This window comes from Sceloporus occidentalis, unplaced genomic scaffold (genome assembly GCF_023333645.1).
Source record: "Sceloporus occidentalis isolate IW3139 unplaced genomic scaffold, rSceOcc1.0.p SCAF_7, whole genome shotgun sequence".
Lineage (NCBI taxonomy): Eukaryota > Metazoa > Chordata > Lepidosauria > Squamata > Phrynosomatidae > Sceloporus > Sceloporus occidentalis.
In genome coordinates, this window is record NW_028316987.1 from 80,380,409 (window position 1) to 80,405,560 (window position 25,152).

Consider the following 25,152-nt stretch of genomic DNA (forward strand, 5'->3'; position numbering starts at 1 on the left):
TTAGCTTCAGCTATATATTTGCTCTATTAACTAAAAATCAGAAATCAAAATTGCTAGTCCTTGATCATATCAGTAGAGAAACAGTTTGGACAACTTAAAAGCAGTGAGAAAGAAGTCAGTTTTTCTGAAAAGTTGGAAAAACAGATTAGAAGAAAAAGTGCTCCATGGCACGTAAGCCCATCACTGTCAATCTGAAATGAATGTGTTCAAGTTTGCATAGCAGCTAATTCTTCACCCAGCAAAAGCTTCTTTGATGGACAGGTTAATGTTGAGCCTAGCAATACACTCTTTTCCAAACATAATGCCTACAAGATTGTTAACTCTGTGGTTAATAATGCCTCCAAAGAGCTGAATGTGAAACAGTATAACCTTATGGCATTTTGCAGATGAAGCCTCCAAGGTTGAGAAGCAAAAGTAATTCAGTGGCATGTCTAGCTTTTTTCTCCTGCACTTCTTAATATTGCAACAAGAATGAATGATGACATTTTAGTAGTTGCACTGAAATGTAAAAAAAAATGCATTCCTTTTACTGCAGATCAGAAGGGAGGGAGCAAGGCAGGGTAGGATAGGAGGAGAACAATCTTCAGGTCAATACAATGAACCAATGAGGAAGAATTGCTAGACCCTCCTAATAGCACCCCATCCCTACAGATGCTCAGATAAGGAATTTTACTTTTAACCAGCTTTCCCTACTGGAGGAAAGAAATAACTCAGCAGAGCACATGCTGCCCCCTCTATGTCCCACAGATGGATCCAATGCACTATGCAGAGATACAGAAGAGTGCCTACTGTTGTACACTGGCTTGAAAGTGTCCTCTTAAAGGGGGCCTGACTGGTGCTGGTGTTGGCCTTAGTTTGCTGCCAAGTTAAAACCTGGCCCTGCAACCAAAATTGCCAGTCCCCATATCAGATAGCTTGAGATACATTGAACCAGATAACTCACTATGTGGAACCACATCATGTGGTAATAGAACAACTCCCCCCTAATTGAAGGGGGAAAATGAGCTGGTAATGAGTTACTTCCGTTTTTAGGCAAACATCTTGAGGCTGGCTCAGACCTGAGTTAAACAGAGTCCACTTTTCATTTTCACTTAAGATCCGTGGTTCTTAACCTGTGTTCTGCAGACCCACAGGCAGTGGCATCCCTAGGGTTGGTGTCACCCAGTGCGGTCACTTATGGTATCATTCCCTCATGGACCACCTCCTAATTCACACCATACAGAGTCCTTAGTCATGCTTTTTTGCACTAATGTTATTCCTAAATCATAATTTCCATGTACTACTGAATGTAATGCTAACAGTTGTGACATAAACAACTAGCAAAATTAAAATTATACCTTCAAATTACAATATCATATGCAAAACATAAATGTATTTGCATATACACAGTGAAGATTTGGTTAAAATGAAATGTTTTTAAAGAAAATTTCAAAAGAATATTTTTTACAAAAAATCAATTTTTAAAAATTTAAAATTCAAATTTTGAAATTTGAAATTTGATTTTTTTTAAAATTGAGGGGCCCGCCTTTCTTTTCCCACTGAGCCTCACCTCACTCCCACCATCTCTTAAAGCATTTCAAAGAGATACAGGCAAATGCCACAATGTTTCTGCTTACGCTGAAGCCACGTGGCAAAAGGGAGAATGGCACACGCGCACCCCTGCAGCATGAGCCCCATTATATCCAGTGAAACAGCTTCACTGGCTACTGGTTCGTTTCTGAGCACAATTCAAAGTGCTGGTCATGCCCTAAAAAGCCCTACACGGCTTAGGTCCAGACTATTTGAGAGACTGTATCTCCCCATACAAACCACCTGGAGCCCTAAGATCCTCAGGAGAAGACTTTCTCTTTGTCCCACCACCATCCCAGGCTTGTCTGGTGAGAACACAAGAGAGAACCTTCTCAGTGGCTGCTCCCATCTTGTGGAACTTCCTTCCATGAGAGACTAAGCTAGCCCCCTTACTGTTGGCATTTTGCCAGCAGGCAAAAACATTTTTATTTAAACAGGCCTTTTAAGATATGGCAGGCTTGGTTTTATTGGGGGATGAGGGGTTTTAGATTACTATTTTTAACTTTGTATGTTTTAAATTTTATATTTGTAATTTTTAATATTTCTTATTTTAATTCTACGATTTTAATTGTTGTTTTAATGTGTTTTATACGTTGGCTACCTGCCTCGGATCCCACTTTGGGAAAAAGGCAGGATAAAAATAAATAAATAAATAAATAAATAAATAAATAAAGCTACAATGGAAGCTTTTGATCAACTCCTTAACACTATTCCAGAGAAGAAGAAAATCTAGAAGTCTTGGGTTGCTCATGTGCACCTTTTCCTTCATGTCTGTGTTGAAATAAAGAATTTCCCCCCCATATGTCAAAGCTTTTTCTGTGACATTGAGGATTCATATGAAGAATTCACTATAAGGTTAAAGTTGACTAGCCTTTTGTTAGACCTTACTGCAGTGTGAAGTTTCACATTGACACTGATTACAGTAGAGAATGTGGTTGCTGAAATAAGTAAAAACAAAATACAGAGAAGAAGGAAATGACTTCACAAACCCTCGGCACAACATTCTGGCCACAGTTAACTTATATTTTCCTACACTTCGAATGCACAAGTGGTTATTACTAAGAAAGAAAATGTTTGAACTAATGCCTGTATAATTAAAAATGTAGCACAAGGCTCAAGAATCAGTACTTATTTATTTATACCTTGCTAGCATTGCCTGCTTGAATACAGGCCAGGATTTCTGTAGCTTTAATCATTAATAGATCCCGGAGCAGAATAGATCTTGTTCCTCACTCCCCCAACCATCTTTTAAGTATTCTAGTCCCCACCCTCACCTCACAGCCATTTACAGGCTGATATGCAGCAGGGAGGCAACCAAGAAGTCGCTTTGCTTGCAAGGGAAATTAATGCAACAGTCCTGTAGTTTCTGCAATCCCTCCTCCATTATTTCCAGCCAGTTTGGCCAGCCCGGTGCTGGTGGAGTAAGGTGAGGGTTGTAAAACCAGATAGACACCAGATAGGAGAGAATGACAAGGAGAAATACGTGATAAACTATATAATTTTATTTTATATAAATTAGATAATTTAAAGTGATACACTAACTTTTAATTGAAGAAAGGTAGGTCTTGGAAAACTGAAGTGTCTATCAATGTACAAGTGTCCATTAGTACAGAAGAATGCGATCTTTCAGGAAGATGGACACACAATTGCTGTCTATTGATTAACCTTGAAATCAAATTACTGTAGGTAGCTTCATTCAAAAATAAATAAATAGCCACACTGAAATATTAAATTTTGAATTAACCTCATCCTAACACTCAAATTAGTTGAGAAAATATTCCACTTTTTGAAAACATTTAACCACTTCACTACATGTGTATCTATCACTTTTCATTATAAGCTCAATTACTGTGTAGAGATTAAAAGAACTGGCAGACTTTAGGTTGCTGTGATTCAGATGGTGAAGATACATCTTTTTTGGCTAGTCTGGGAAAGTGGCAAAAGCAAATGAATTGGGGTTCTTTTTCTATTTATATACACATAAGTAAGAAACACAGTTCCAGCTACCAAATAACAACAGGGAAGTTTCACCTTCTGAGAACATGTGGGAGATTCCTATGGGCAGGGTGACCAAATATCCTCCTTTTCAAGGACATGTCCTACATTTCAGTCTTCGGTTCAGGAGGAATTCCAAAATGCCCTCCATTTTGAGCATGACTAAGAAGCATGCATTTCTATATAAATTAGTGTATCAACTACATTTTTCTTGAATGTCCCACTTTTTGTAGTGTCTTGTCATCATTTGTGGTTAGGATACACATATAAAACAGTGAGAGTGAAGAAATTGAACTTTAAAAACATTACGTTTTTAATTTAGTGCACAAAATGCCAAACTAAATTGAGCAAGTAGATTGTAATTGATTCAAAAAAATTGCAAAATATTTTAAATTGTAAAATTACTTCCTTTTGATTCAATATTAGCATTATTAATATTCTATTTATTTATATCCTACCTTCCTCCAGCCAGTACAGAGACTCAAGGCGGCATATGAGACTATTATCTATGCAACACAACTACCTACTAGCACTTCTCAAAGCACACTAGGAGTTGGCTGACTGATGACTTTGACTCATCCCTCAAAGATACAAACCACTCTCTGTCGCACCCTCTGAAATTCCATCTTGCACCCCCTGGGGGTGAAGACATCCCACGTTGGGAAACCCTGCAATAAATAGATTCAATCCAGACATAGCAAGGTCCCTTGAAATTTGATTTTGATGGGTCCATGATCAGAACACACAAATCTGGGTTCAAACCAATGTACTTGAAGGCCTGTTACAGACTGCCAAAATAAAGCTGCTTCGGGTCTCTTTGGAGGTATGCTGTTTAAATGTTGCATGCATCCTAAGAATCCGGAAGCTGCACCAAAGCTGCACTCCAGTGCTTAGGCATGGAGTGTGGCTTTGGTGCGACCTCCGGACTCTTAGGATCCACGCATCATTTAAATAGCATACCTCCAAAGTAACCCAAAGCAGCTTTATTTTGGCAGTCTGTAACAGGCTGAAGTTTCCTTTGTATAGCTGGCCCAGGGGTTATGGGAGCTGCAGCCCAACACATCTGAGGTGCATGAGATTTGAGAGAGCTGGTACACATGGAAGCACAGTCATTAGGTAACATTTCTTCCTAATTCCATTACCAACTATTCAATTTTGTTTATGAGAAATGTTATGAAAGTAATATAGAATTCACCCCCATTGGAAACTGTTGGAATATTTCATGTGCTTTGAGTTGTACAGAAGGTTAGTCCCTACTCCTGTTACCTTTTGGACATGAAAAAGGTGAAGATGAAGGGAAGCAAGATGATATCCATGTCCCAAAGAGAAACTTGCACACTGGGATCTTATTCATTTGTTAAAAGCACTAGCCACCTATTAAAGCTCAAAGCCACATGCCTGAGATATGGAGTACATGAATGAAAATTGCAAATAGGTAAGGGAGAACCACACCAGAGCTCCCTTGTGCTTCTTGCACATATTGTGCATTTAATGTCAGTGGGGTTCCAATTTGAAGGGAGGGAAAGGAATTTGAAGGGAAAGGAATTAATTTCCCCCGCAGTTAAACAAAGACATTAGCAATGTAGTGCTGCTTTGTGCAAACTTAGAGAAAGATTTCCAAAACCAATACATGGATATCTTTGTCCATAAATTCTTTGTCAGTGCCTGGAAACAGAGCATCATAGCAGCTACATTTTGCGTTTCAGGCTTGAAATTAATTTAGAAATACATATAATTTGTTATGCTGAATATTATGGCAATCAGAAATCATTCCATGTTTTAAAAATTGTAAGTCTAAATCCCATTATGAGTTATTTGATAAAGCCAGCTGCTTCTGTGACAAAGCAAGTCTTTATTAACTAGCACTGTTAGTAGACAAGAGAGAAAACCCAACAACTATGAATTGCTACAGAGCAAGTACTAATAACCTCATTATCCACTGGGGGCCATGCAGACAGCAGAGCACTGAATCCAAACAAAGGATGCATAAAATTAGCTACATGATTTTAAACCTGTGGCCCACAAGGCATTTAAAGCTGAAAAACCCAAAACACCCCCCCCCCCCCAAAATACCACACTAAGCATAAATTGGACAAGGTTCACATGAGCCTTTTTTTTTTTATGGGGAGGCGAAATCAATGCAGAAACATAAGTGATACATCCTTAATCATAACATTCATTGACTCTACATTTAATGAAGCTACACCTGGCAGGCCCTCATTGACCAGTATAAAGCATTCATTTGCAACACACACACACACATACACAGTAAAACATTTTAAAAGGTTCCTGTGGCTATCACCTGCTCTGCGATCCAAGACTTAATTTTATCAATGTATTGATTCATGTTTAAAAAAGAAACTCTGTATGCTGAATGAGAAGAGAGGAAAAAAGAGTAAGCTTTTAAATCCAGTTGCTACAATTTTCATGTACCCTGCTGCCCACATATAATGTATCAAATGCCCATCTACAAAAACCACAAAAACAGATGATAAACAACACAGGATTAGCTGAGTCTGCTTGACTTACCCATTATCCTGCTCAAGGCAGCATTCCTGGTGGGCGAATCACTGAGGCCTTCAATCCCACTGTACAGCGAATGGGAAATCCTACGTTCCCTGTCATCCAGCATTGTCTCAATAGGCAGCTCTGGCCCCGGGGGACTCCCAGGTGACTCCAACTACATGGAAAGAAGGAGAGGAAAAAATCAGTGCCGAAGGTCCATTTAACAGCATGGGGGGACAATAACAACTTGCCAGAGGCCTGGCCCTGGCTGGGCATCAAATGAGCTAGAACTTTTCACCCTGGACCACAATAATTTCAACTGACAGCACTGCTTAATGACCAACTTTCTGTGCCATTTTACACTGTCTCCCACAGAGCCTTGTCGGACTCCATCCCTCTTCACGTGGAAAACAAAAACAACAACCCATGTTGTAGTTTAGCTGTATTGCACATTTCCTCGAGTGAACCGGCACTCTCCTATGCTTTAAAGCCATCTAGCAGATGGCTTGGGCCTCCTTCACAGACTGACAGCTTGTCAGGACAGGATCCTTCAAAAAACAGTTTTGTTTAGTGTTTTTGAGAGGTGGATGTAGGAAGAAAGGAGAAACATAAAATCAAATAAAATGAAGCACAATGTAATTTCAAATGTAGTTTCTAACTTTTTTCCAAATCGAGCAATTTGCTTTCATAAGCATCACCAGATTCCCCTCTTAAAACACATATTGAACATGGATATATCAATAAATATCCACCCTGTTATAAATCATATTATGGTTTAGTTTGGTTTTTTACACTGGATCTAATAAGGTCAGTGGCTTTCATTTGGTGGTGGTGGAGGTGGTGAGGGAGAAGAGTATGTACAATCATTCTGTGTTTCTGATTATAAGGAGAAAGAACCTTTGTATTTTTATTAGAATCTGGGCAGCCTTTCTGCTGGCTTTGTTACACAAACAAAAATTGCATTTTGTCCCACTTTCCCCAAACTCCTTCAGGCTAGGTAGTGGCTTTCAAAGGCCCTTTGCCCAGTAGGGTGTCTCTAGTCAAAATGCCATGAAAAGTCAGGAGTGGGTAAGAAGCAGAGATATATTTATGCTTGGCTGCCTTACAAAAAAAAGATACTAAAACATTGTCTCTTCCACTGATTTGCTTCTCCAGCTACTTGCATGTCATAAGCAGGGGGGTAGTGCAGAGGTAACACTCATGATCTAGTATTGTTGTGTGCCTTCGAGTCATTTTTGACTTATGACAACCCTAAGCTGAACCGATCACAAAGTTTTCCTGGCAAGATTTGTCTAGAGGGAGTTTGCCTTTGCCTTTCTCTGAGGTTGAGTGTGTGACTTCCCACAAGTCACCCAGTGAGTTTCCATGGCTGAGTAGGGATATGAACCCTGGTCTCCAGAGTAGCAGTCCAATGCTCAAACCACTATACCATGTTGGATTTCCATGAACTAGTGTACAGTTATTCAACTTTGGTTTAAAGCAGTCATGGTGTAGGATTCAGGATTATGTTCTTCACAGTCCTTCCCTCTCCCATGAAACCCCCCTGGAAAGCCCAAACCATGGTTAAGACTTACATGAGCGCTGACACTATTATTGTTAATTGCAGTCAGGTTGATTTTGACTTATGGTAACTCTAATAAGAGACCTTCAGTTCTCCCTGTTGTCAACAGCTCTGCCCAGATCTTGCAAACTCATAGCTCTAATTTTATGTATGGTTAATTCTTCCCAGAGAGCACTATTAACTGGGTTTTTGTTTCAAACAAAATCTAGTTAATTCAGAATCTAGTTAGTTTACATCTTTAACCATTACTGCCTAGCCACATCAAGGTGGAGTTTATGGCATTACTTCTATAAGCTCTCATTAAATCATATTCACGAGTCCACTGCAAGACCAGCATTTAATTATTTATATTTATAGAAGATTTTGATGTTTTGTTTTTCAGAAGCAGCTGTAGGATTCTGTCAAGGGTACAGTGCTATGATGTGAGGAATTAATGGAGATTTTCAAACCAGCACTTAAGTGATAGAAAAATGTAGCTATAACATTTAGGAAGTGTGTGTATGAAAGCCTGCCATACTTCCTAAATGTCAGAAAATCGCCGGCTCCCCTCCGGTGTCCCTGAATTGTTCCGGGAAAGGCAAATTCCTCTCAATGCAAAGTTTCTGTTCAGAGGAATTTGCTTCTCTCTGAATGATTCAGGGACACAGGAGGGGAACCGACAAATTCCCTGAGATTTATGAAGCGCACCAGGCTTTCTCTCTCTCTCTCTCTCTCTCTCTCACACACACACACACTCTTCCTAAACGTTTTAGCACCGATTCACCAGTGATTATGCCATGGTAACTGCTGCTCTGAAAATCTGGGATAGCATTGTTTAGAACTTACTTTCCTTGCAGAGAATGGTCTCTCTCTTCTCCTGTTGGCAAAAAAGTCTCTCCTCCCCTGTTCAGTAAGAGTACACTGTGTGTTTTGGCATTTCACAAACTGTGTATCTGAAGCAGGATCTGTCTAAGGGCTCCCAAGATTACAAGAGACAGAATTGCACACCTGCCCTGATTTGAACAGGTGAAGGGGGCTTTCATTGCTCAGTGGTGGAACACATGCAGAAAACCTCAGCATAAACAAGACCAGGAATCCTGTGACTTTCCAGAGTTTGAGGGATCCAGCCTGAAGCAGTGTGGTTAGGGAAGATGGGATCTGATATCATCCGGGCTAGGAGGGAGTGAAAAGGCAGGTCCAACCCCATGAGGGCTACCTGAAGAAGAAGAAGAAGAAGAAGAAGAAGAAGAAGAAGAAGAGAGCCCTCCCTCCATGCCATCTGACACCTGGCCTGGGAGGGAGTGAAAAGCTAGGCCCAACTCCATCAGGGGCTAGCCAGAGCAAGAAGAAGGGCCCTCCCTCCAGTCCATCTGCTATGGTCCAGGCCTCAGGGAGAGAAGAACCACTGGACTTGATCCCTATCTCCTTCCCCATCACCATTCCCTTCTCCTTTTGTGTCATGTCATTTTAGATTGTAAACCTGAGGAACTGTTTGAATAACTACTGTATATACTCATGTATAAGTCTACAAATTTAGGTTAAAAAATTGACCCAAAAAAACTGACTCAGTTTATCCATGGGTCAATGTAAGAACTGTGTCTTATTTAAAAGAAGGAACCATCTCCTGATGAAAAGCAAGAGTATAATATGTGAAGTACTGACCCCCCTCTACTCTCTCATTCATCCAATCTTAAGAGTAAGCACAAAATTATCTCTGCTGGAATTTTATAAGTTCTTTGACATTGTTTTGCCTTGCTTCATCCTTTAGATTGTTTGCTATATGCCCCTAAATTTTACCCTCGACTTATCCATGGGTCATAGCAAAATCCATAATTTTGGCCCCAAACCTTATCCTCGACTTATACATGAGGTCGACTTATAGTCGAGTATATACGGTATCTGTAAGCCACTCTGAGAGCCTTTAGGGCTGAAGAGCGGGGTATAACTACAGTAAGGCAAATAAATGGGCCCTAGAGCAAATCTAGTTTAAACTCTCACTAGAAGCTAAAATAACTAAACTAAGGCTCTCAGACTTTGGACATTGTGATATGACAAAACTCATTGGAAAAGACAACAATGCTTAGTAAAGTGAAAAGCAGTAAGAAAAAGCAGGAGGCTGCACTACAGGTAGATTTATTCAATCAAGGATGCCACAACCCTGAATTTGCAAGACTAAACGTGTTGATGTCTAGCACTCTTGGAGATCTCTCATTTATAGGGTTGCCATAAGTCAAAGTCGAAAGGCAATAGCAACAACAAAATGTGACAAATTTAAGAGACAATAGACTTAAGAGACAGACTTAAGGCCTAAAGATCAGTATTTCCAAGGGATGGAAACTACAAGTGGATTGACTTGAATGTAGGGAATTTATGGTGAGTGGGAAACTCAAGAATCTATTCCAGGCCCTAGAACCATGCTACGTTTAGTTGATCTCACCATACCAGAATGATGGATATGGCAGGGGATTTGCAAAATTTACAATACTTCAAAGTGGGTGAAGCATAATCGGAGGACACTGTAGGAAGTATTATTTCTGTTCAAAGCTATCGTCTTTTTAATATAAATGAGATATTTAATGAAGTTCTGAATTGTAGCCTTATCTTTCTCCAGTTTGATCAGCACTGGGGAGATTTACTGCATTGAAGGGTCAACACAATTACAATTGAAGGCACGTCAGGCTGCAGGAGAATAATAAACTTGCCGTGCAAGTGAATTAGACTCAGTAAGGTTTAAATTGTGAAATGAGGATTTGTTTTATTCAGGTTTTTTTCTGCCCTAAATTGCAGATTACAACTGACAGCTCTACTGAAAAGTAAATTAAACAATATTCAAAGGCTCTGATGTAAAGGAATCAAAGGCAAATTTAGGAAGAAGAAAAATGTGAAAATTTTGAAATGCTATTAAAAAAGAGAAAGAGGGAGACACTATCCAGGGATAGAAGTTGTATGGCAAGTATATTCACACAGAAGAAGTTTACTTTGTTTTAACTTTTTTCAAACAATGGATAAAAATTAGCCTAAATGATTAACATGATTTACTTTCCCAAGGAGATAGGACTGTATCATCAAGTTTATGTAACAAATGTCTACCTCTTTATTAAGGCACACAATGTAGCCATTGCTCAAGAGACAATGAATATCTAAAAAACACTACTGAGCTTCCAGCAGATTTTTTTCAAAGAGTCAAGGAGAAAGAAGCAGCTTAGGATCTTATAAAGAGGCATAAGCATTCACCCCAGGTAAACTGGTAAGCCTCAGTGTACAGAGGCGATAAACAAAGGCCCCATTGTTTAGATGGCTACCCTTTGAAAAGAGAACTGGAATGTCTTACCACTTTCATGGGAAAAAGCTTTATTCGTGTCTAATTAGCATATCAAAAACCAGATTTAAATCAAGACATCAACTGCCAGCCACACAAATATTTAACTGAGGATATAATGCCTTTTATACACCAACCAACCAACTCCCCCCCCCAAAAAAAAAGAAAAGAAAAAGAAAAACCCTGAAAGTTTTGAGAAAACTGCACAGAAGCCTATCAAAAACACTTATTTTGGTTCTTTTGTAAGTAAAGTTTGCATAAAGTAAACTTGGCAAAAAGAGAGACAGAAAGTAGGGGTGGAACCAATCAAGGGCCACTGTCATGTTATCTACTCTGATAACTTTATTACTTGGCTTAACACTGTCAAATGTTCCCTTTTAGGTAGCTTACTGCAGGACCTACTGGCATGTACTATCAGTGGGATGTCTTGCTTGGTGCTTATCAGCAGGCATTCTCAGTGGAATGCTCAAACTTTAGCGAACCAAAAAAAACCCCAATCTCATAGTGTGGCCATGGGTATACATCTCCCCTCTCCTCTCTGCCCATCCACACACATACCTTTGCAGCAGGAAGAAAATATATACATAACTAACTTTAAATATGTGATCAGAACAGGCACTGTCAAATATTATTGATAATTGACATTAACGTCCCAAATCCACAAAATAGTGATAGCTTTATTGGAACAACCAAAATGCACAAAATACACGATGCAGGCTTTTGAAACTCCATTGGCTTCTTCAACAGGCAAAGATGGTAAAAATCAGTGTATGGTTTAGAAAACGTTGACAGTGGCCCTTGCTTGTTCTACTCCTACTTTCTGTCACTCTTTCTGTCAACAGACCTTACCCTCATTGTATGATTTTTAACACCTGTAAATTAAATAATATTCAAAGGCTCTAACAAGCAGAACTTTGAAAGTTTCCATTAAAAATTTTGTGCATTTTAGTTCGTCCCCTAAAGGTATCACTGTTTTATGGATTTTTGATGTTATTGTACTTTGTTGTATGGCCCTACATATGATTACTGGGATAATGTACATTAGAAACTTTGAATAAATATGTTAATTAGAAAGTAGTATAATTATAAGTAGTATAATATGTTAATTAGAAAATAGTATAATCCTATTTTTCTACCCTGCTTTCCATCATATGCAGTGCATGATGGGGGAAACACATGCGCGCACACACATGAGTGCAAGCATCTGCAAATGAAATACAACGTGAGGGGAGTCTGCAGCCAATTTAATTGGTAAATTGCCACTCTTGCCAGGGAACACACTTTACTCATCACAAAAGGGTGGTTCAGGGACTAAGGTAAAAACAGATTAGGAAATAAACCAAGCAACATTTTTCTAGGCAGATACAGGACAACTATTCAAAAATGTTCAAAGTTATGTAGCAAAAAATTAGCCTAGGCTATTTATTTTAAATGCCAAAGTTTATTTTGTCATTCATTCTATTGTCTTTGTATTCCTGAGTAAAAACACTGGTACAACTTGGGGGAGAGGGACAAGTGACTGCCTTGTTAGAACTGACTGGCAGTTTTAGTGGGAGAAGCTTACCTTGACCAAAACACACAGGCAAAATGACACAGCTTCAGGCTGCATTGGAGATCTGCCATTTACATGACGTACACCTCAAAAGCAGCTTGAAGCTGTGCAGAGGCCTCATTCTATATAGAGTCAAGAAGGAGTGGAAAGAATTCACTCCTCCCAGTGGCACAGTTCATGACCACCACAGCAGCGCAGATTGGGACAAGGCATGTGCAGTTGCTGTGGCCCAAGTATGACGGGTGCAAGTGCAGTCACCCGCCACTCTATTTGGCCTGGCTGTTTTGGGCCCTTGAAAAACTACCCCTAAAAATGTAACTATTTTGGAATAACCTTGAGAGGGCCAAGCACTATCAGACTATACATTATAGTATACATCATAGTATAGTCTCATCTTGTCTCACGGCTATCTCTCAGTGGGTGCAGCATCGGCGCTTGAAGCTCAACATGTCCAAGAAGGAGCTTCTTGTTTTTCCACCTAAGCCCTCCCTCCAACACTCCTTTCTGTTTCCGTTGACAATATCTCTATTCGACTGGTCCAGGAAGCAGTCTTTGTTTTATTTTTTATTCTTCTGTGTAGTGTATCCCCCAGGTCCAGGCCACAGCCAAGGTCTGTAAATTCTTTCTGTACAACATTGCTAAAATCTGTCCATTTCTTTCGGCCTCTACTGTCCATGCCCTCGTGGTCTCGCGGCTAGATTACTGTAACCTCCTTCTGGCAGGGTTTCTCTCTCATCTCCATCTTTTAATTTCCAACCAGCATGCAGCTGCATGTATTATTACATTCGCTCGCCACTTTGACCATGTTTCTCCTCTATTATCATCTCTTCACTGGCTCCCCTTCCCCTTCCGTATCAAGTATAAGCTTTTGTTGTTGACTTTTAAAGCCCTGCATGGGCAGGCCCCTCATTATTTATCTGAACTTCTTTCTCCTCACATCTGCACTCATATCCTCTGTTCTGCTAGTCAAGGTCTGCTGCCTCAGCCTAGGATTTCCACTGCCCCTTCCCAGATTCATCACTTCTTGCTTGCTGCCCCTCACTCCTAGAACTTCCTTCCTCCACCAGCTGCATGGGTCATCGCTTATTTAACCAGTTTCAAAACAGAGTTGAAGACTATATTACTCAGGGAAGCATTTCCAGGCATTGTGTGATTGTTGTCTGACTGTTATTTGCTTTGATATGTGATATTTGATGTTTTTAATTTGTTGCTTGCTTATTTTATCTAATGCTATCTTGTATTATTATCTATTGTTTTATATGTGTTTTGTTATTATCCTGTGACTGTGGTTTTGAACTAATATGTCTTGAATTACACAATATGATAGAGTTGTTTGCGAGGTGATGGCAGCCTACTCATTGTTGTGTGTTTACCTGATCGTGCAGTCCTATCCTTACTTTTTATCCTTACTTTTTATAAACTATAATTTGTTTATACTCTCCGATCTGCCTGTACATGAACCTATGGTATAAAACTAAGTTATGTTTTAAATTGGAATTTTGTAATTGTGCTGGCCAAATGGCTGTAATAAAGTTATTATTATTATCCTGTAGAATGTACGTCACTGGCAGATTTCATTTATATTGATTTTTAATTGTATCTACAGCGCTATATAAATAAAGTTTAATAATAATAATAATAATAATAATAATAATAATAATAATAATATAGAGTGGCTGCTACAATCCCTATCTGCTTTAACCAGTATATCCAACGGTGAGGGATCATGGGAGTTACAGTTCAACAAAGTCTGGAGGGCAACATACTGCCTACCTCTGGTCACCCAATGCCCTAAAAAGCAAAGGAAGCAGTGTGTGGCTTTAACCCTCTCTCCAGACTCTCTCTCTCTCTCTCTCCCCATACATTTGTGTCTAAGTATGAGATATAATTCCATTTTATAGCATTTCTATAGTGTTTATAGTATTTCTATGCACTCCTCCCTTGCAGTCCTTATCTCATTCAACAATAATTTCCTTGAAGTCATTCATGAGTCTACATTCAAGAGGATGGGGATTTGCAGAAACAAAAAGCAAACAATTCAAGAGGGTAGTAATGTCTCCTCTGTGAAGTAATGACAGCTAACAAGAAACCCAGCCTGGTCACACAGCTCCATCCTTATCCACTTGTACAAAGCCATACTGTTTATTCCAGGAATCAGACAGTAAGAGGAATGCAGTCCAGATTATGGGATGTTTTTGTCCTTATGCAGACAATGTCATGTTTTAAAAGAAAGTGAGTTTGCTGCACAGTCCTTTATCATCCTGATAAGAAACTGCTCAATAAATACTATGTACTTGATAAATACTACCTGCTCTAACTAGAACTGGTTTGGTTCTTATCTGAACAAATGATAAAGGACAGTTAAATGGTCACTGGCAATTCTACAATACCATTGTGCCAAGTGATGTATTAATAAAGTATGAGTAAACGTGCATCTGGAAAAACAAGTCCAAAATAGCAAGCAGTTAGATTTCCCTATCAGCTTTGCTTTGATTATCATCTGACTGGGACACTCATAATGAAGGTTATAAACACTGACAAAGTCAGAATCTTGTGGTTTTTAAGTGTACTTGTAAACCATTATAAACCACAATTTAGGAGGCGGGAGGGGAATCCCCAAAATGTGCAGAAATTATATGTCCAAAATACTGAGACCTGTAAACCAGTAGGGACGTAAACCTTTGACTATTTCAAACTCACACAATGTCTGTAGTTTTCTTCATACTGTGGTAGAAAATGCAGGGTTGTTTTTCCCCCCAGTATTCATCCAATGTAAAACTACTTTGCAAAATAATTCTACCCAGATATACACAGGAGGTTATAGGGTGGGGGAGTGCTTTTGCAGGAAAAAAAACATGTTTCCAGAAATTTGTGGGGTTTGTGCAAAAACTGCAGATACTATTATTTTGTTCCTGGAAACAGAGTTTGTTGGTTGGTTTGTTTTAGCAAAACACTTTTTCTGGACAAAAAAGAAATCTTTCAAGAAATGCACATGAGTTTTTCTGTGCACATGTGTCTCTGAAAGCAATGTTCTGAGAACAATGGTAAGAGCTATTGGACAGTGGAATACAGTGCATTAGAGTCCTTCCTTGGAGACTTTAAACAGAGGCTGGATGGCCATTTGGATGGCTATTTTGGATGGAGTGCTTTGATTTTATTTTCCTGCATGGCAGGGGGTTGGACTGGATGCCCCTTGTGGTCTTTGATTCTATGAGTAATGATAAAGAATTTTATGATCAAAGTCAATAAAGTTAAGTAGCCACTTATATGTTGATCTTTCCCCAATACAGTAAGACCCCCTCTAACAAGAGGGATACATTTCAGGACTGTTCATATAGAACAAAAAACTGCACATAATTGTGAACTCTATTTTCCTCCCCAAAATGAACAACGTCTTGGGCTTCTGCGTGGAAGCACATCATAGAATTGCACTGGATGACCTAAAAGTGCCTAGAAAGAATATTTGTGTAAGCATGTTTAGGTCTTCCAGCAAGATTCTATGATATGCTTGAGAAGGAGGTTGACCAGAGGATCACACTAGAGGACCTAGAAATGCCTAGAGAGGTCTTCTCTCTAAGCATTTCTAGGTCCTCCAATGTGATTCTATTGTTCAAAACACACGGCAGAAGTAATCCAGTTTGAGACTGCTTTAATTGCCCTGGATCAATGCTGGGGAATTCTGAGAATTGTAGTTTTGTGAGACATTTAGCCTTCTCAATCGGAGAGTTCTGGTGCCACAACAAACTACAGTTCTCAGGATTTCCTTCTATTGAGATAGGGCAGTTAAAGCAGCCTCAAACTGGAATATTTCTGCAGTGTATTTTGGATCTTTAGTAAGCATGAGGGATCTGCAGCTCTGCACAAATAAGTGAAACTGTATTAAACAAATCCACATTATATGGGGTCTTACTGTAAGTTGCAATTCATGACAGCTATAATTGTCATGGGAGATATGGTATAAATGTAATTTTTAAAATTTTATTTTCTGATTACAGGGATGTGACTTCACTACATGGCAGAGTCAGATTTCACATGTCCCAAGCACTGGCATTTGCTCTGTCGTGTGTGGTTCCACTGTGCTCTACTATAGGTGTTAAGGTGACAATAGTGAGAGGGTGAGTTTTTGAACCACAGGCTAGCAGTTTTCAGCATTCAGATTCTGAAGTGTAGCTATGGCGCATTACAGACGGGCCAATGAGGCGCCATCGTTACCCGCGAGGGGTGGCGCTTCCTGACGCGCCTTTCCCCTCGCGTGTAACGAGTACATCAAAATGGTGGCGCCACATACAGATGGGTGCCACCATTTTGACATCACAGACGCACAGCGTCCGGACGTCGCGCACCAGAAGTGGTGCCGCGAGTGTGCACCTCGCGCCTTGTGGTGCCACTTCTGGGGCACAGGAAGAAGTGCCATTTTGGCGCTTCTTTCTTGCTGCGCCCGGGAACCATGCGGTTTGGCTGCTGCAGTTCCCAGACGCAGCAACCGGCAGCGGCGCGAGACCGCCCGTTTTGGGCAGTCTGTAACGTGCCTAAGTTACCTTTTAGAAATGGAAAAAATGTTCATTACTGAATCTTAAAACCTACAGCAGCAACTAACTAGAGTGGTGGCAGGGCTTGAAACAATAAGTGTAACTAATTACTTTTTTTAAAGTAATATTCAAAGCTTGTGTACTGCAATTTGGCAGAAGGTATATGACCAAACTCTCCAGACCAAATCAAAATCCCAAAACATCTGAACCAATCCGCCTCAACAACAGCTACTGTAATGTTTTATTGAAATAACTAATTGACAATTCATGTATGTCAACTAAATTGGAACCTGGTCTTTCAAAATCCATTTGAATTCAAAGTTGGACAGCAGTCAAACAAAGTGATGGTTTGCACTGGCCTCTCCTTATAGCTTTTTTAAAAAAAAAAAATCTAGTAAATTAGGATTATCTAAAACAGATACATAAAACTCTCTCTGCAGTCCAGCTTGCGTAAAGTTATCTTTATTTTCTCATTTTTATTGCAAGACAATATATACAAAAAAGAAAACACTTCATTTTAAATTCCAAAATGCATTAGTCTGAAGTAGTGTCATTATTCTAACAGCCAGACAAAGAAAAAGTACCCTCTGGGTTGAAAAAGCAGAAGAGGGAATTTTCAGCCTATTATCGGCTACAATGATTTCTCCAATCAAAATTCCACCTCTAGCATTACTTCTATAAGTATCCCTCATGATTCAAATCTGGACTTACAAAGTTATAAATCTTTGGAATCGGATGTAGAAAACAATTATGAAGGTGAACAAGTTGAACATAACCTTTCACACTCTGTAATAGCTGTGCTACCTTGATAACATTCAAAAGCAATACTGTTTCCCGACACCAACCCAAACTAGTGACAGCTTGAACAGCAAGGTAACAATTTCAGCTACAGAGGTCTGGGGGATTTCTATAACCACTTCTGAGGACAGAAATGTATTTTAATTTTCTCACAGATTCAGCTCAAGTTGGAAGGGGGGGGGGGGGGAGAGAGAGACAAGGCAGACACTGTCTTTTCTCAAATATTAAACTCAACCCAAAGGCAACTTGAGCACTTATATGCAAAGACACTTCTTGATTCCCTTTAATCTGCTATACCCTTTATTTATAAGCCCAGGGAGTTGTTGGCATCTCATTGATCTCAGCACACAAGTTCAAAATACAGTTTATTGAATCAATGAGGGGACAGCTCTGTCATTAGGTTGAGTAAGGCAGCCATCTCAGGCCTTAGCAGATGTCAGCTGTCATGAAAGTGAAGCAAACTGTTAGTCATTTCATTTATTACTATCATGTTTTTATTCCCAAGGAGAAGCACCTGTGGGATTTTCTGCTTCAGATACCCAAATATATTGGCCAGTCTTAATTATTATGTACGTGTGTGTGTGTGTGTGTGTGTGCACGCGCAGGCGCCTTCAAGTTGCCATCAATTTCATAGGGTTGTCATAGGCAAGGAATACTCAAGATATGGTTTTGTTAGTTCCTTTTCTGAAATATAGCCTACACCACTTGATATTCATTGGCAGCCTCCCATCCAACTGCTAACTTCTTTCATCTGTGAAAAAATATATGAGGGATTCAGCACAATTTTTAAGCACTATTCTCACTTTGGGACTCTGTTAAGGAAAATTTGTTTCACCAAAAAATCCAGTGCAGAATGCATGTTTGGGACAAAAAACTGTGAAATTTGCATAAAATATACTAATTCCTGAGGAAGGGAATATATTGATTATTGTGCAGCGAACACATGCAGGAAATGTAGTCTATGTAGAAATTTAGGTATTTGTGCAAACGGCACACACATTTGACTAAATTTTATTGTTTTTACTTCTATTTTATCTTTGTTCCAATATGGGAGCCAAGTGGCACACAATATAAATTAAAACAAAACAGAATTAAAACAATCGATAATCTGCACAGAAACACTGATTTTTGTGCAGGAAAAAACCAACATACTTTTTCTTGCATATGTTTTCTACACTGAAAACTTCTAGTACTTTCACACAGGTGTATAATTTGTTTAAAATCCATGTTTTCTTCCCCCAACAGTTTGTCTACAGGGGAAAAGTGTGTATATTTATGCAAATAATTTTTCTCAACAAAGTCCCAAACAGTAAAGAATGTCACAGCTTTGCTTTTCTTTTTTTAGGATGTCTCAAGTATTGTCAAGGCAAAAAAAAATTCACATTGGATGTGACTGTTAACAAATATACTTTACTTCTCTGGAAGAGACCCACTGAATGAATTACTGAATGATAAATCAACACACATGTAAACCCAAATCAAAAGATGCTGCTTAAGTGGGTCTACTCTAAGTGGAACCAGCAATTGGATCTAGGCCATATGTTGATTTTTTTTCAAGTTTGTTATAACATTGAAAATTCCTTTCAAATTCAGGGTGGTGGGTCTGTGGTAGTGAATGCAAACTGAAGGTTTTCTTTAATGCTTCAACTGTTGAATAAAGCGAAGAACAGACTGAATGAAGACCAGAAGCCCACTTTTATGATTTCACCCAGTTCCAGACAAATTACAAATAACCATCTCTACCAGCTTTCCGTAACAACAACTGAGAGTGCCAGCCTCCTCAGACTCCCCTCCCTGAATTCAAGAACTGGCTTTCCTTAAATATAAGGAAATATAAAAATAGACCACAATGTCCACAGTAGTTAGGTGCAATGTTGTATCTAAAATCACCACCAGTATTTAAATCAGTATTTTTTTCTACCTCATTTTGGGGAAGTGTCAAATATGAAGGAAAGAGTTTCATTATGAAACACTGCTCATTTTCTTTCATCAGATTTGATAAAATGACTACACCAACCAATTCCAGCTTACATGAGAATTGGGAGAGAAAAGAGGATACAGCAAAGAATAACATACATACTTCTAAACTTGGGCGTAGGACTCTTTTCTCAGCTCATTTTTTTTTTACATATGAAATGAAAGCTTCTGAGACCTTTTTTTTTTTAAAGGCTTTCATGCTGTTACCTCATTGCATTTGCTTATTCGCCTTGCCACAATGAGTTGAATCATTCCACGTTTGTTTCCCTCTGTGGACATGGACCTACGCAGGGTTTCCATGGCATCCTGGTTCGTCTTGCCCAATAACGATTCCCCATTTACTGCTATTAGTTGATCATTCACTCGGAGTCTTCCATCCTGGCAAGGGAAAATGTAAAGAATAAAGAACTTTGGCATCTTTGGTTTGGGAGAAAGATCTTAATCCTCAGGCTTTATGGTAAAGTGAACACAACTATAATGGCTTTTGAAGAAGTCATTTGCAGCCCTATCTTTTCCAATCATTTGCATATTTAAACTAGACATAATTATCATAATCTGTTTATGTAAACAGCTTACTAAGTGAAATGCACAGCTACAGTTGATCCCTTTCCTTCCCAGGTCTGTGGAAGTAATCCTTGAGCCATACCAATGAAAACTACTTTAATGCAGAACTATCACATTCTTCTTTTTATTCCACACCATCCAAAACTCATGGACTAGATGGAAATGGAGTGTGTACATGTGAGTAAAACACTAGGTATGCAAGCAATTCGTTGTCATTCAGGGCTTCTCTATCTCTAGTGAAGGAAAGGCAGAAACAAAGCTTTCCCCTTTGCCTGACCTGGATTCCTTTCTCAGTGTAGTGTCTTCCATGAAGGGGTCACCCTGGAAAAGTGGATGCCTCAAGCATAAAATTTTGGTTGTCATAAAAGACAGCATAATTCTATTTTTACCAGCAGGAAATGGGAGAGTTACTTCTGACATTTTGTGAGAGATGCAAAAATAGCATAACTATAGTCCTAAGATACTATATACGTTGATACTGGGAGTTTAGGAAAGATATGTGTGAGAGACATGTGGTACAGTGCTTCAGGCAGCAAGATGTTTTGGACCAGCCATGAATCACATGGTTTGGGGGAAAACACGAACTTGATAAGTGTAAAGAGTTTGTGGAGCAGATTTCTTTCTTTTCCCTGTCCCTCAAAAACTGGGATTTGGCCTGGGGTGCTCACTTCACTCTTTATGTGTACTATGGCCGTACTATTGTCGTTGATTCTCACCCTATTGCATGACCACAAACCAGGGCATCTTTGTAACTTGCTGGTTTGTTTCATTAATACCCACTCTATGTCATGTCATGTTCCTAAATTTGTATAGCTGGTCAGAAGACTTCCAAAAGTACGAACACAAAAATGGGTCCCTGTATGGGTTCATATGGGACCCATCCTTCTGGAACCACAGGATCCCTCAGTATCTTGCTAAGGGACATGGTTAATTAGCTGACTCAGTAATATTATTGCTGTATAATGCAATAAAGCTTACTGCTACTGATAACAATACCTTTCTGTTGGCCATTTCAGAAGTGTTCTGATATGTTGAATGTTAGCCACAAACTAAAAATGTGTTAATTAGCAGTGCCTTGCTCACTAATTGGTGATAAAGTGAGGAATTGTAAATGATCCATTTTATTATATGCATGGAGAGAGAGAGAGAGAGAGAGAGAGAGAGAGAATGATAGAGAGAAAGAAAAAGAAACCTTAAAAAAAATTAAAGATTGTTCAAAGGGATAGCTGGAAAAGGAAAGAACCATGCCATCAGTAGTGGGCTGCCAAAAAGAAAAGGTTGTTAGACCTTTAAAAAATACAAGCTGTTCTTCCACTTACTTTAGAAGCTGCTCCACCATTTATAATGGACTTGACAAAGATGCCGAGGTCTGCGTGGTTCTCTTTTGACCGGTTACCTTTCACACTGACACCAAGGCCAGCTGATCCTGAATCATTAAGGGGAACTTCAAAAGTCAGGAATTCTCTGGTGCCATCAGGAGTAAGGACAAGATCTTCTTCTTCTGCTTTCTGTCAGGAAGAGATTAACCATGGTATTATTTAAAAGGATTTGTTGTTTGCAATTATCTTCTAACTACAGCTATTAAGCATTAAAAAAGCTCCATACTCAAAGTACAATGCTATAATAATTCCAATTGAAATTCTGTGGGGAAATCTGTGATAATAGTGCATCTGGCACCACCTTCGAATAATTCAGAGAACCAGATGTGACCTCTCTCTTTCCCTCGTGTTTGTGTGTGTGTGTGTGTGTGAGAGAGAGAGAGAGAGAGAGAGAGAGAAAGAGAGAGAGAGAGAATACGTATGTATATAAAATGTAGCACTTTCCAAATTAATACAAACTACAACCACTCAATTTTTTTCCAAATAGGAAGCAATTATCAGAAGCGTTAAAACCAATGCATTTTCTCTAGCAAGTTCATTTGCCCTTTTCAAATAATGGCATTTGAATATTTATGTATTCTGAGCAGCAAGAAGGATATAAACAGCAGGAAAATGGATAAATACCCATTAGTCATTTCCCCCCTGTTTTTCTTTTACATTTGAGAGTATTAGTAAAGTTCAAAGAAATGACACGTAAAACAATTCAGATGAGATCAGGTAATAGGAAACCCCTTTGCTCTTGGGTGCCAGAAAAATCATATGGGACGCAGCTGTGAGTACCTTCTTTCTTTTCACTTTTTTGGAGGGTGGGGAGAATCTCCTCACTCCTTTCACCATTTCCACTTTTATTTCACAGCTCCTGTCTGATCATGGATGCTAAGCAGGGTCAGGCCTGGTTAGCATTTGGATGGGGAAACACACCAACATGGAACTCAGTTGCTGTAGGCTATATTTAAGAGGAACGACAAATCACCTCACTATTCCTTGTCTAAGAAAACCCTAGTTTTCTTCATAGGGTTGCCTGGTGACTTGAAGGAACATACACACATGTATTGCAAAGCACAGACTCTCACACTTTGAGATAGGTCAGGAGCAGCTGATGGCCCCAATGTCAGTAAGGCAATGAATGCACCCTCTATTGTTAGTCAAAACTGCAAAGAAGCCATTCAAAGTGCCAAAAATCTATCCTCAAAATTGGTTCAGCATCTTGTATTGTCCTTTTAAAGTTTGGATTAAGACCCTGATACACCACCGCAACACTAGAGTCATCAGCTACCACTGAGCTTTGTGCTCTTTTTTTGGAGTTTGTTTTACTGAGCCCCATTAACCAGAGCCACAAGCAAAACAGTGGCTGGGATGAACCCAAATGGAAAAGAGTGGCTCAAAGGGGACTGTTGACCTTCTGTACCCCATGAGACCAATAATGAGAGAATTTCTGTACAATGTTATGAATTTATATTTAATTTGGTACAGGCTGGGGACTGTAACAGTGATGTTTATCACACTATGCTCTTAAAGAGGTACTATTCCAGTGTGACTCCTCTAGCAGCCTCCTGTTGCATGCTGGGATTGGCAGTTTTAAGGAGCTGAACTTCTCTGCCTGAGAATTCTAAATACCCCTCCTTAAAACTGCCAATCCCAGCATGCAACAGGAGGCAGCTAGAGGAGTCACACTGGAATAGTACCTCTTTAAGAGCATAGTGTGATAAACATCAGTCTAATGTTACAGGAAAACTCAAAAGAAGAAGCCCTCACAAATTTTCTGCAAATCACTTGGTGACACTACAACAGTTCCAAAACTTGAATGCCCTCATGTTGCTGAGCATCAGCTCTCAGAAGCTCCAGGAAGCATGTCCAGTGGTCAGGCATTGTGGGAATTGTAGTCCAGTATCATCTCTATTATTATTAAAATATTTACATCCCCATAGTGTATTACGGGATCAAAAGGGTGTAAAAAGAACTGTTTAATTAAACAGTTTAAAATGCAAAACAATCAAAATAATTTAAGGAAACTGAAAGCATTTTAAGCAAGTTAACATGTTAAAACATTTTTAAAAACACTTTGAAACATATAAGTATATTTTGGGGAAAGGGTGAAATCAATTAGGTCCCAAACAGAACTCTGGGTAGGAGGGAGTCCATCTTTGCTGATTTGATTCTTGTATGCAAGAACATTTTTCTCCCAGTGTAATCTCACTGACAGATTACACAGGGGTTGCTTTTGGGGGGGGGGGGCATGCTTTTCTCCCCCCTCCCACAAATATAGGACTTTTGTCCTAAGAAAATATTTTTGTTCAGAAACAGTGTATTTTCTGGAAAGTCCTGTTTTTGTGCAAATAAAAATATTTGCTTTTGCGTACAAACCAATTCATTTTTATTTTTATTGTTTAAAAAGTGTCTCAAATGTGAAAAAAATCACAGCAGCTGACCACTTGTTTAATGCAGTGTCTCAATGTATCAATAAATAGTAAACCACTTAGGGAGTGCTAGAAATGTATTTGCTATTGCTATTGTTGATGTATCAAGACATCCTAGCTCACTGAGAATGCATTAAATTCTGAATATTCTTACTGGGTCCCTACTGGAAATTCAAGGTTGGGAATTATGGTATCTTTCATGATGGAACTGGGGTTCCAGGAATCCCCAAGAATTCTTTGATTGTCAAACAATGATACACATTACCGTTATAGCATAAGTTTTATAGATGGTAAATGATGCAGCAGATAACCATTCCAGCCCTTTTGCTGATGGGGTCCAGCATTCCTTCACAGCAGATGGCAGAACTAGGGCCTCATACTAATTCCTCCCAGACTGGTGACCCAATTTCCCATCACTGGCTAAATGGGGTCCTTGGACTGGGGTGCAACCCCAACACACACACAGTAGGGTAAGGGGCATGGAAAATGAACTCCCAAGGTTTATACAGAGCAGAAAGAAACAAAGAAAATCAAAATGTGCAAGACTAATCCATCAACCCCCCCCCAACTTTAGCAATAAGAACTGTGGGAGCAGGTTAGAAACCAGAAAGAGAGATAATTTTTTTTCCCTGCTTGGTAACATTAATACCATGCGTTGGCTTAGTGGTTAAGACACATACTCTGATGATCGGAAGATCAGAAGGTTGGCAGTTCAAGGCCCAAGTGCTGCATGATGGGGTGAGCTCCTGTCACTAGTCCCAGCTTCTGCCAACCTAGCAGTTCAAAAGCATGAAAATGCATGTAGATAGATTCCCACTTAAGTGGGAAGGTAACAGCGTTTGGTGCAGTCATGCTAGCTCTTCGGCTTAGAAACGGAGATGAACACCACCCCCTACAGTTGGTTATGACTAGACATTCATGTCAAGAAACTACCTTTACATTTAACATTAATATCAGCATGTTATTATTTTAGGAGTAGGAGTGAGGTGGGGATCACCTTAAGTTACA

At 39.3% G+C, this 25,152-nt stretch overlaps 1 protein-coding gene across 2 annotated transcripts in view; it reads right to left on the reverse strand.

Annotated features, from left to right (window-relative positions):
* The window catches only part of LOC149310016 (partitioning defective 3 homolog), a 654,223-nt gene that overhangs the window by 218,502 nt on the left and 410,569 nt on the right, over positions 1–25,152 (reverse strand). For both annotated transcript variants that reach the window (XM_089533491.1, XM_089533492.1), the window contains exons 13-15: positions 21,668–21,856; positions 19,992–20,162; positions 6,094–6,244 (exon numbers count right to left, since the gene is read on the reverse strand). In XM_089533491.1, coding sequence (XP_089389617.1) covers positions 6,094–6,244; positions 19,992–20,162; positions 21,668–21,856 — 511 coding nt within the window. The remainder of the gene's footprint in view (positions 1–6,093; positions 6,245–19,991; positions 20,163–21,667; positions 21,857–25,152) is intronic.